Source organism: Sorex fumeus, unplaced genomic scaffold (genome assembly GCF_029834395.1).
Source record: "Sorex fumeus unplaced genomic scaffold, SorFum_2.1 ptg000003l, whole genome shotgun sequence".
Lineage (NCBI taxonomy): Eukaryota > Metazoa > Chordata > Mammalia > Eulipotyphla > Soricidae > Sorex > Sorex fumeus.
Genome location: NW_026606060.1, coordinates 18,579,668 through 18,592,351, shown reverse-complemented (window position 1 = coordinate 18,592,351; position 12,684 = coordinate 18,579,668). Strand labels below are relative to the sequence as shown.

General features: G+C 52.0%; 1 protein-coding gene across 1 annotated transcript; it reads right to left on the bottom strand.

Moving 5' to 3' along the window:
* Positions 1 to 2,628: 2,628 nt before the first annotated feature.
* Positions 2,629 to 11,665, bottom strand: VAMP5 (vesicle associated membrane protein 5). Its single transcript, XM_056118125.1, has 3 exons — positions 11,384 to 11,665; positions 3,456 to 3,593; positions 2,629 to 3,025 (listed from the first exon to the last, which is right to left on the bottom strand). Exons 1-3 carry the CDS (start codon positions 11,384 to 11,386, stop codon positions 2,804 to 2,806), a joined length of 363 nt encoding a protein of 120 aa, XP_055974100.1. The 5' UTR covers positions 11,387 to 11,665; the 3' UTR covers positions 2,629 to 2,803.
* Positions 11,666 to 12,684: the final 1,019 nt, after the last annotated feature.

The window sequence follows — 12,684 nt, the reverse complement described above, 5'->3', positions numbered from 1 at the left end:
TTCGATCTCTGACACCCATGGTTACCCTCTGAGCCTACTCTCAAATCTCCTAGAATAAGAGTTGAACCGTTGAAGCTTTACAAGAAAAATATAAAAACCGCGGATTTGGGGAATAGGTTCAGCGGTAGAGTATGTGTGCATTGCATTTGGAGGATGTGAATCTCCTCCAAATTAGAAGAGATAGTACAACGAGAGGGCGCTTGTCTTCCACTTGTTTGACCTAAGTTCTGTCCCTAGCACCACACATGGTCCCGGACTTTCCACAAAATTGATCTCTAAGCAGAGAAAGCTACCAGAAAGCCCTGAGCACCACCAGGTGTGGACCCCAAAACAACAAAAGAGCATATTACTCTGGACAAATGCAGGATAATCTCACTTACCTGTGGTATTTAGAATAACTAGACAAGGGGATGTAATGGTTTAAAGGGAAGATGCCCCAGAGTATAACGAACGAGCAGAAGGAAAGAAATCAAGTCAAGGGGGTATGGCAAGCAACAGTGGGCAGGAGTCAAGGGGATTCAGCTACATTGGTGGTGTAGGGGCTTGGTATTTAGGGTTTACTCTTGGTTCTGCACTCAGGGATCACTCCTGGCGGACTTGGGGGTGGGGGGACCATATGAGGGGCTGGGGATCAAACTCAGGTCAGGTATGCCTGCAAGGTAAACGCTCTACTCTATGTTCTAATGCTCCAGTGCCTACTATATTTCTCGTAATTAAACTTTAGCTTCAAGGCTGGAAGTTTAATCTGATTGAACTGATCTAAGCCTGGAAATGGTGTCTTTATAAGAATTATAAGGATTCTACTGTAAGGCAGGGTTGAGAATCTGAATGATTTGAATACTAGCTACTATTTATTAGGCATATAGAACTGTAGCACAGCGGGTAGGGCGTTCACCTTACAAGCAGCCAACATGGCCGACCCGAGTTCGATTCCTCCGCCCCTCTCGGAGAGCCCGGCAAGCTACCGAGAGTATTCGATATGCCAGACACAGTAACAACAGAGTCTCCAATGGAGACGTTACTGGGCCCGCTCGAGCAAATTGACGATCAACGGGAGGGCCTTTACCTTTACCTTTACCTTTATAGAACTGTTCCATTATAAATGATCCTCACAATTGTCCTGGCACCTAGGTAAGGCACTTTCAGGACTTAGGTTTTACATAGCTAAAACCCAAGTCCTGAAAGTGGCTTGTCCAAATTCACATGGTCTCTAAAGAGTGTTGCTAACCAGCTGCAGGGCCAGGGGCTTCCCTAAGTCTTTCCCAGGATAAGAAGATAGTTTGACTTTGATTTGGGGGAAACACCCAGCAGTGCTCAGTATTTACTCCTGGCAGGCTCAGGGGACCATATGGGGCACCAGGGATTGAACTCCCATTGGCTCTATGCAAGGCAAGTGCCTTACCTGCAGTTCTGTCTCTCTATCTTGGAGGAATATGGCAATGAGCACAGTGGAAGGGATGCTCTGTGTGAGGTGAAAGCATCATCCAACTCTTCACTTAATCTTTTTTTACTTCAGGGCCACACCTGGTGATGCTCAAGGGTTACTCCTGGCTCTGCATTCAGGAATTACTCCTGGCAGTGCTCTGGGGAACATATGATGCTGGGGATTGAGCCCAGGGTTGGCAAGGTAGGTACCCTACCTGCTGTACTATTGCTCCAGCCCCTCCACATATTATTTCTCACTCTCCATAAGAGGGAACTGTTTATGTGACACTTGACCCTGAAACCCACTGCCCACCTACATTGGAGCTTGCACTTCTGCTAAATAATCTAAGCAGAAGCTGCCCTGATCAGACACTCTTTCTCTCTTTCATGACCTGGACCCAGGGCTCTTTGCAGCAGACCTGAAGGTACTGCCTACTGACTCTGAGGGACCCTGATGCTGGAAAGTTTCCATTATTTCCTATTGGGTGAACTCACTCCATCCTTTCAGCTCTACCTGAGATGCCATAGAAGGACATCCCATTATCACTGCCCCCTACCTCATCGGTAATCAGGTGCAGAGCTTGAGGAAGAACATAGGAAGAGAAATGGGGGAGACGGAGGTGTTCAGAAAGGGGAGAGTGGTTTTTTTGATGGATTTTGTGTGTGTGTGTGTATGTTGTTTCTGGGGTCTCACCCACCAATGCTCAGGGGTTACTCCTGGCTCTGCACTTAGGAATCACTCCTGGCGGTGCTCAGGGGATCATATGGGATGCTGGAGATTGAATCCAGGTTGGTCGAGTGCAAGGGAAGCACCCAACCAACTGTGTTATCTCTCCAGCCCCAGAAGGGGAAAGCTTATCCAACAGTGAGCGCCTTCTGTGTAAATCTTCAAAGTGCTTTCCTCTTTCTTAGTCTCCTCTGGAGATTTGTTTGCCAAATGAATCTAACAGCATCTCTAAGTTATCAGAAAACTCATGGGTTCCATCTCTAGGGGCACAAGCTCAGGAGGGTCCTGATTGAAAGGTCTGGTTTGGGAGCTACTGTGTCTTTATACCTGTACTCCATCATAGCTATATAATATTGAGAAGGAAGGGACGGGGATGGAGTGTCTTAGGCAGGAAGCTTTCTGATCAGGCCCAGAGTAGAGGCAGATCAAGGACCAACCCATCGACAGATCTTCACACATACCCAACAGCTCTTAACCAAACAGCAGCTTTTACTGAGCTCCAGATGGGGCTGGCATGACCAGTGCAGAAGGTTCCCCTCAGGGGGTCAGTCTTTGGTAGGATGGGAGATGCGGAGGTGCACACAAGGGGTCCTGCCCAGTGGGGAAGTCAGCAGAGAGCAAACACCAGGGCTCTCTGGAGACCAGAACCAGTCAGTATGGTGTTATGGCCTCTGCTTCAGTCTCCACACCTGCATTCTGGGTCTTTGGGGCGCTGGTCACATTGCTGCTCTGCGGGAGAAAGAGGACCAGCAGCACAATCAAGATGAGAAGCAGGGCACCACCCACCGCTAGCCCCAAGAAGATCCGGCAGCGGATGTTCTCCCCGCTCTTCTTCTGCGCCAGCTTCTTGGTTGTCTTGCTGAAGGCTGTGCTCTGTGGATGGCCCCAGACACAGAGGAGTTAGTGGTCCCCCAGAGCCATGGAGCCAGATCCTCCTAACACCAACCCAGCTAGACCTAGTCCCCTTCCATCTCCTCCCCTTTATCCACTGTCCCTGACCCCATGCCCCACCCCACAGTGCTATTCTCAGACACTATATAGCCCTGAACTACTGCTTGGCTGGCTCACCACTGTTAATAATGGCAGCCCCCTACCTGCAAGAAGGGCTCCAGCTTCACACCAAGGCCTTCTTACTCCAAAAAGTTTATCCGTAGCATATCTAACCTTGAGAAATCAAAACCTCCCTCTAGCACCCAGATAAGCCTCTGACCCCACCCAGGGCCTGAGGCACTGGAGCCTATAGCTGCCTGAGGACTCTCCCTCACCATTCCCTGGACCCTCCTGGCTTCCCCAGGCCTCACACCATATCCAGGAGTTGATGTGAACGCTGCTCCAGATCAGACAGTTTCCCATCGCGTTCCAGGACCTTGTCGAAGTTTTTGAGCATGATCTCCGTCACCTCATTGGCCTCCTGCTGGCACCGCTGCAACTCTTTCCCTGCCTGGGCACCAAGCCCAAAGTCAGGACTCCATCAGGCATAGCTCCAACAAGCCCTCCTCTTGTTCTGAGACTGATAGGCCTCTTGCTCCAGGCCCACACATGTGTGCATGTGTGTGCACACATGGTATGAGCAGGAGAAACTGCTTCTTTCCTGTGAAAGTTTGTGCATAGAGGACCAACCTCTTGGGCAAGTGACTGACCCTGGATCTCCCCTGCCTAACAGGTCTGAAGTCAGCCTACAACCTTCCATCATGTCAGCTTCCTCTCTGGTAACCCAGGAGGGGACAAGCCAGGAGACTATCCTCTCACAAAAAACATACTATCCACCTGATCAAGAATAGACCTCTTAACACAGGGGATTGCCCTGCCACAGAGACAGGGGGGATGGGGGGATGGGGGTGGGAGGGATATTATCCATGGTGGTGGAAAATGGGCACTGGTGGAGGGATGGGTATCTGATCATTGTATAATTGAAACCAAAGCACAAAAAATTGTAAATCTACAACTTTAAAAAAAATAAAATAAAATAAAGGGAAAAAAAAAAAGAATAGACCTCTTCTGGGGCTCAAGCGATAGCACAATGGGTAGGGCATTTGCCTTGCACACAGCTGACCCAGATTCGATCCCCAGCATCCCATATGGCTCCCTGAGAACCGCCAGGAGTAACCCCTGTGCATCTCCGGGTGTTACCCCCCCCAAAAAATAGACCTCTTCTCTTTTTCCCTTTTGTTTGTTTTGGGGGACCATACCCAGTGGTGCCCAGGGGCTCTTTCTGGCTCTGTGTTCAGGAATGAACCATGGCAGTACTCAGGGAAGCATATGTGGTGCTGAACCAGGGTCACAGCTGCTGCAAGTGCATGCAAGGCCTTACCTGGCCCTAGAATGCGCGGTACTCAATGCATACTTTTTCCATTGGCTGAAAGGCACCAAAAAAATAGGGCTTCATGGCTAGAAGCCAGGCAGGAAGGAGATTCAACCCACAGAGCTAGAAAGGTAGTTTCGGTTCAGCAAATGTTAGTTTCTTTTTAACCACTAATACCACTACCACCACATACACATACACACAAATACACACACACACACTCTCTCTCTCTCTCTCTCTCTCTCTCTCTCTCTCACACACACACACACACACGTGACCATGCACACGCTCAGATCTTCCTTCAACTTTCTCAGCTCTCAGGTCTCTGACTGGTCAGGCCAGTTCTGCCTCCTGGCCTGACCCCACTCCCCCACATCAATGCTTGAAGTAGATTCCTTGTCTGCCTGGAAATCTCCAGCCTTCCAGTCAGTCAGGATCTTCACTGGGATCCGACTCAGAGATAAGCCCAACCTTTGGATTTCCCAATGTGGGGAGCGCCTCTCCAGACCCTAAGAACCCAGCTGTTGCAGAGGACGGTGAAGGAAAATGCAAGATCCAAGGTGGGACAAGTTGAGAGGAGGGCAGAGGAAGAACAAGCAAGTCACCCACAAGAAAGGAACCAGACTTTTGACACTTGCCACTAAGAGAGCCCCAAAGCAGGGGCCCTAGGAGGAGCTGGGGATGAGGCTAGGGACATGTCTGAGAGATGAGTATCAGCGGCTGAACAAATCACAGCTACAGCTCCTCCCGGCTAATCCCCATGGCCCATCCTTGTTCTATTCTCCCCAGAGAGCATCAGCCAAACTCCTTTTCCTGCTGGCCCATGTTGCCATTGTTTGCAGCAGACCTTTTGGCACTTGACTGAATTCCACTTCAAACCACAGAAAGGAAAGGGTTCTGCTGGTCAGAGAGAGCCACCTCCTACTCAGACAAGAATCCTCCTTCAGGATCCTCGCAGCTGCCTGGCACACAAACTCCATACATTCCTGGGGTGTGAGACTTCTCTCCCCAAGCGGACCTCCAGCTCCCAGAGGGAGGTTGGGCCACCTGCCACTATCCCAGGGGTCCAAGAGGCCAACACAGCACTGACCACTGTGAGGCCTTGGCAAGAAGATTCTCTGTGTTCCAGCCAAAAGCAACTCTTACTCTCCAGAGCTGTTATCCCAGGGTGTTTATCTGACCTCACCAAGGTTTCGGGGAGCAGGCATCTGAAACCTAAAGAGGCCAATATTTACTCATGAGCTAGAAAAGCAAAATGCTTCCCGAGGAGGCAGGCAAACCACTGGGGATGGGGGGTGTGCTCAGAGACTGGGTGGCCGCAAGTGGCGAAGGGGGTGGAATAATGAAGAGTACAGGAATGCACCACTGTTGTGCTGCCTTGCTTTTCAACCAGCCTCATCAGAGCCCCTCACAGTCCAAGGCATGGCCACAAAGAGTCTGACACAGAAACTTGGGAACGGACAAATAATCGAAAATGAGAATCACTGTCCAGGCCTCATGGGGTGCTGGGCATGCTTTATTTTTTTTTCTACCCTCCTGCTACAGCTGTCATTATCTCATTCTCCAACCTGAGGTGACCCTGGGTCACATTCTCCTGGAGCGCTGACTGGCCGCCTGCTGCAATCTGTAAACTCCGTCACCCACCACAAAGCCAGAGAGGTCCAGAGCCAAGATGGACCCAGGCCTAAAGCCAGGGAAGCCAGCGGCCTGTGCCTCAAGTCTCAAGCCTGCCCTGGCCCCACTGCACCTGCCAACGGGAAAGATGCTGTACGCGTAGGTCTCTGCTGGCACAATAAGAAATAAAGGGGAGCTGGAGACCTAGTACAGGGGTAAGCCTCCTGCCTTGCACGGGGCCAGCCGAGTTTGATTCTCAGCACCACATACTGGGCCCTGAGCACCACTAGGTGGGGCCCCTGACACAGAGCCAGGCGTGGCCCCAGAATGTCACTGGGTGTGGTCAAAAAATCAAAACAAAAAAAGTCATACAGAGGTAGCTTGCTTACAGGGAGGACTAAAGCCAGAGCCGGGATCAGGAAGACAGCTCAAAGGGCTAGCGTGCATGCTTTGCATGTAGAAGGTCCAGTTTAATCCCAGTACCATATGACCTCCTTGAGCACCACAGAGGATGGAAGAAAGAAGGGGGGTGGAAAGGAATGGAGATGGAGCAAAGAGAAGGGAAATTAAAGAAAGGGAGGGAAACGAAAGGAGGAGAGACAGAAAGGAAAGAAAGGAAGAACTGAAGGAAGAAAAAAGGAAAGAAAGAGAAAGGAAGGAAGGAAGGAAGGAAGGAAGGAAGGAAGGAAGGAAGGAGGAAGGGAAGAAGGGAAAAAGGAAGAGAGGGAGAGAGAAAAGCCAGCAGGCGGTCCCCAGCTAATGCAAGTTCCTGAGCCCAGCATGAGCCTGGAGAGTTGCTTTGGGATCATTGCTCCAAGGCCTAGACTGGCATTTGGATGGTGAAAAGCTCTCACTGGGCACAGAGGCTGGCCCGAAGGGGTGAAGAAATACCATGGCAGGGGTGTGAGGAGATAAGCGGCAGGCGTGGGGGGCAGGGGGGGGGGTGACAGAGCCCTCCCAGGGCCTGCAGGGCAGGAGGTTTTGAGAGGCTGCGGGGGCAGCAGCTTGGTGAGTAGATGGGTGACAATTACGCAGGAGATATTCTTGACACACCGTTCCCCTCTGTACGGATGATCTCCCTTCCAAGCTCAAAACTCTCAGGGTGTCCGGGCCAAACACCCTTGATAGAAAGCTCGAGGGGCTAGGAGATAGCGGGAGCTTATGCCTGGCCCCCGGAGATCCTTGTACCACATGGTCACCTCAACAACTCCTAAGCTGCCCTGGAGTTGTTGGCCGAGCACTAAACCTTCTGGCCCACATAGCTGAGTAAGGTTTTGGGGGCCTTTTCGTTTGTTTTTTACCTTTAGGCCATACCCAGCTATGCTCAGGACTTATGTCTGGCCCTGTGCTCAGGAATTATTCCTGGTGGGTTAAGGCACTCCATGGGGTTCTGAGGATCAACCCCGGTTGACCAGGTGTAAGGCAAGCACCCTAAGTGCTATACTATCACACTATCACTCCTGCCCCTCAAGTATTGCTGAATGTGTGACCTCTAGGCCCCCTGAGCACTGCTTGGGAGCCCCCTCCCGCTTAGAAATAAAGCTCTCAATAACTTCCCTAATGTTCCTTTCTCTCAAGAAATCCTACTCCAGAGCCGGAGGGATAGCTGAAAGGACAGAGCACAGGCTTTGCACACAGGAAGATCCTGGTTCAATCTCAGCCACTGCACTGAGCATTGTAGGGAGTAACCAGCTGGTAATAGTTCCTGGATCCACCCCTGAGAATGGCTTAAAATCAAGAGGAAGGGGAAGGGGAAGTGAAAGGGGAAAGAAAGGAAGAAATTAAAAAAAGAAGGAAGAGCTATTCCAGGAGCTCAAAGAGATAGTACAAAGTGTAGGGTGCTTGGTTGGAGCGATAGCACAGCGGGTAGGGCGTTTGCCTTGCACGCAGCCAACATGGCCAACACAGGTTCAATTCCCAGCATCCCATATGGTCCCCCGAGCACCACCAGGAGTGATTCCCGAGTGCATGAGCCAGGAGTAACCCCTGAGCATCGCCAGGTGTGACCCAAAAAGAAAAAAAAAAGTGTAGGGTGCTCGCCTTGCATGCGGCTGACCCAGATTCGATCTCTGGCATCCCATGTGATTCCCCAAGCACCGCCAGGAGTGATCCCTGAGAGCAAAGCCAGGAGTCAGCCCTGAGCACTGTCAGGTGTGGCCCAAAAAGAAAAACAAAATAAAAGACTATCCCATCTGTTCTCCCTGTCACCTTCAGATGAATGTGGGCGGCAACCAGGTATATGAACTCCTGGGATCAATTGCCCTGAGCTCAGAATGTAGGGGCCACACTCTGCATTGCAGCCCTGGGTCCCTTCAAGCTCTGCCTCTGCCACTCACCAGTGACTGATGACTGAGGACATGACCTTTCCGACCTCCGACTTCCTCAACTGTAAAGTGGCGACAATAAAATAATATGCACTCTGTTAGCGAAGGCATGTGACAGTGTATAAATAAAGTGCTTCGCATAAATACTAAACAAACAATAGCTATTATTGTCGGTGTGGCCCAAGTCTTTTCCCCTAGCTTTATTTAGCAGTCAGTTCCAATAACTACACAATACTTGTGGTCTAAAAACCTAAATATATATAATAAAATATTGAATAAAAACATATATTTAAACAAATTTTGGACCATATCCAGTAGCGTGCAGGGGCTACTCTTGGCTCTATCCCAGGGGTCACTCCAGGCAATACTCAGGAACCATGCAGTGGGGAGCAACAAAAACTCCGTAGGCTCAACCCTCTGAGTTCTCTCCTCAGCCCTCTTTTGAATATTTTTAAAGACACAGAGCCAGGGCCAGAGAGTGGGTAAGGCAATTGCCTTGCACATGGCCGACCAGGGTTTGATTCCTCAGCATCCCATATAGTCCCCTGAGCACTGCTGCCAGGAGTGGTTCTTGCTTGCAGAGCAAGGAGTAACCCCCAAGTATCACCAGGTGTGGCTCAAAAAACAAACAAATAAAAAAACCTGATGATTTCTGGAGTCAGAGTAATAGTACAGCAGGTAGAGCATTTGTGCCCGTGATCAATCAGGGTCCAATCCTGGCATCCCATATGGTCCCCTGAGCACTGTCAGGAGTCATCCCTGAGCACAGAGCTAGGAGTAAGCCCTGAGCACTGCAGAGTATTACCCAAAAGAGAAAATAAAATAATAAAAACACACAGTCAAGGGTAGAGAGATAGTACAGGGGGTTAAGTGCTTGCCTTGCATGCAGGAGTAGTCCCTGAACATTGCCAGGTGTAGCTCCAAACCCACCCCTCAAATAATAAACGTTTTAAAAATAAAACAACCAACTAAGCTAAACTCTTCCTCATTGCAAAATTGTGTGTTTAATTGTTCCTAACTTAGTATGGAATTTTATTTGGGCCTTTGGCAAACTGCCCAATTGGGTATCTAGTTGGTTCCTATCAAACCCTGCAGGCTGTTGAGGAGATTCTACATTTTTTTTTCTTTTTGGGTCATACCCAGGGATGCACAGGGGTTACTCCTGGCTCTGCACTCAGGAATTACCCCTGGAGGTGCTTGGGGACCAGATGGGATGCTGGAAATCGAACCCGGGTTGGCCGCGTGCAAGGCAAACACCCTACCCACTGTGCTATTACTCCAGCCCCAGCTTCTACATCTTGGCGGAATACTAACCCCCTATTCAACGGGGGCTGAATTCTGAGATAATTCTGAAATAAGCCCTGTGCTACTTGGCTGTTTGCTCACTCTGTTCCATTTAATCCTCACAACAATCCATGGAGGGCAGTTTTTAAGTTTTATTTAAAAAAAAAAATCACAATAGCCCAGGCTTCGAGGGGTTAAGCCACTTAACTCTTGTCACAGAGCCTGAGAGTTGAACCAACATCAACTCCCCAGGATCACATTCTTAACCCCTGTGCTAAAGTGGATGCAGGGAAAGGCATGAGACACTTTCCCAGCTGGCTAAAGCCGCGTACACCTTGTGTGTATTTGGGGAAGGGAGGGTGGGGGGCGGAATAATTCAAAACACAAACTCTCATTTGCACCATAAATACATTCAAGCCATTTGCTGATTGCTTCCATCTTTCCAGTCATTGTTTTGTTCCTGAGCTACCCCACAAATGTCTGGCAACAAACAATAAACAAGGAAGGGTCTGGCAGCAAACACTTAAATAAGAGAAGGGAACGGAAGAAGGAACCTAGGTGGAGAGAAGGAAAGGAAGATTTGGGCATAGAGAAAGTGGCAGGAGGAGAAGAAACAGGGACAGAGCTAGTAAATGAGGAGAGGAACCAATACATACTTTCTGCAGAGCTGATGCACTATTTGCCTTAAACAGAACTGTGCGTCCCAATCTGCGCTCCACACACACTTCACCCTTCACTTGAGTTTCTTCTCCCCGCCCCCAAGCCCCCCACCCAGTGCAGCCCACCCAGTCCACCCGGGGCAGCTGAGCCCATGCCTGGCACCAGAGGAAGTGGGCCCGTGCTGGCGGCTCCTGGTGCCTCCCTCGGCTTCCTGGCCTGGTCTTACAGCTCAGCGCTACCTTCCTGCCCCCCTTCCTCTTCCTGCCTCCAGCTCCCTGGACATGGAGCCATCCAGGCATCCTGACCCCTTGCCAGGCCCCATCCATCACACCTCAGCTTCCTACTGGACCCATCCTCCCGGGAGTCCCAGGGGCAGGGGCAGAAACCGGCTCTTTCTGTCTGTCCCCTTCGCCCTGGAGCCGGGGCGGGCAGGGCAGCGGGAGTGGAGAGTGACTCAACTCCCGAATGTGTTCCCAGGCAGGAGGAGAGGGAGTCAGGTCCATGCCACACTTCAATGAACTTCAATGGAACTTTCCGACTCCACATCTTTCTCTTTCTACCGAGGAGTTTGCCCTCCAACAGCCCGCCCGAGGCCGCCCCGCCTCCCCGGCCGCTCGGGTTTCCCAGTGCTGGACGGCGCTGGGCGCCCCGCAGCTCCAAGAAGGACTTGAGAGGTCACCTTATTACCCAGCACTTCTGGGGGCGGTGCCCCGGTCCCACGGGCTCTCCCTTCACCTCGCAAGGATCCAGCCTGGCGGCAGGCTCTGACCCCACTTCACCGCTGCGGAAAAGGAGGCTCGGGGAGGTGAAGCGTCCAGCGCCGGGTCGGTCAGTCGGGGGTCAGCCGCGCCGCTCCGGGGAACAGGCACGCCCGGAGTGCGCTCAGCCCCGGTGGGGCGGCCCCGACGGGGCGCGCGGCGCGCGGGGTCTCCTCTCCCCAGGAGGACACGCGGAGGATGCCCCGTGGCCGCATCCTCCTGCACCCGCGCGGGCCCCGCGTGCCGCCCCGCAACCCCCCGCAACCCCCCGCAACGCCCCGACCCTCACCATCGCGGCTGCCGTCGCCCCGCGCGCTGCGGCTCCTCTGCCCGCCGAGCCCGGGACCCGGGAGGAAGCCAGGGGCGGGGCCGGCCCGGCGGAGGCGGGGGGCGCGCCTGGTGGTGCGGTGACCTGGGCGAAGACAAAGCGAAAGTGACCGGTGACTGTAACCAGAGTCCGTAGGGCGCCTGCTCTTGGGCCGGGTCCCCTGTCCTCGGAGGACTCCCCGCTCTCTGGACCCAACACCTGCGCACCTGGCGCCGGGACTGCGCGCCTCGGGGAGGGGCAGCCTCTGGGCACGGTGGACTGATGGATGCGGTGGAGGCTCTGAAATCCTCTCCGGAGCTGCTCCCCAGGGCTGGTTTAGCTAGGGTGCCGTCATTCACTCACAAGCCTCGTCTCTACCAAGCATAACCAAAGGGGGAAAACACAAAAACCGAACCACCCAAGGTTTTGAAATGAGAGAGGTGGTGCTTGCAAAACATCGCAATGCACCACCTGCCACTGGCAGTGTTCGTTTTGTTATTTCCCCTTTCCTTCCCCATGTTGTTGTTGCAATGGCTGACCGTGACCTCTGATCACAGATCGGACGTTGGGGCTCCCATTCTGCCGATGGGAGGGGAGGTCACACTCCTCTAATTGTGGGGCTCTGAAACACCTGACTGCAGTGCTCCTCAGAGCACGGTGGTAGTCCTGGGGCATCAAATTCATGGCCTCTGCTTGCAAGGCTTTTTAGCCCCTGAGCATCACCCAGGATGCTCAACTGGTACATTGTATATTCTGTGAATTTCACTTCAATTTTTTTTTCCAGATGCAAGTTCCATGAAGAATGTGCTTGTGCTAGCTTTCAGAATTCCCCTAATGTGCTCGCTCTAGCTTTCAGAATTTCCCTCTTCACTACGAAAGTCAAAACTTGGCAAGGTTGACCAGAGCCTTCTCGGACTGAAACTGGGAGAAGCCACCAGCCAGCTGCCCCACGCCCAGCCTTCCTCACCCTCAACATCTCAAATACAGCCCACGTGAGGATTCCCAGTAGGGGCCAGCCTTGGGAGCACAGACTCCAGGGTATACCCCACCTGGGTTTCAGGGAAGAGATTTCCGGCCAGAAGTGGAGTGAGGAATCAGGATGACAGGGTCTTTCTGGGCCTTCTTCCTCCTTCTGCAGATTTGGAAACATGATTCTAGTACCTGACTTGCCAGTACTAGTCTCTAAATCCTGTCTTCCAGCCCTGCCCCTTTTCTCACTTCCTCTCCAGTACAGGTTATGTTCACTTCTAGAACACCAATGGGTACAGTAAGGACAGAGATGG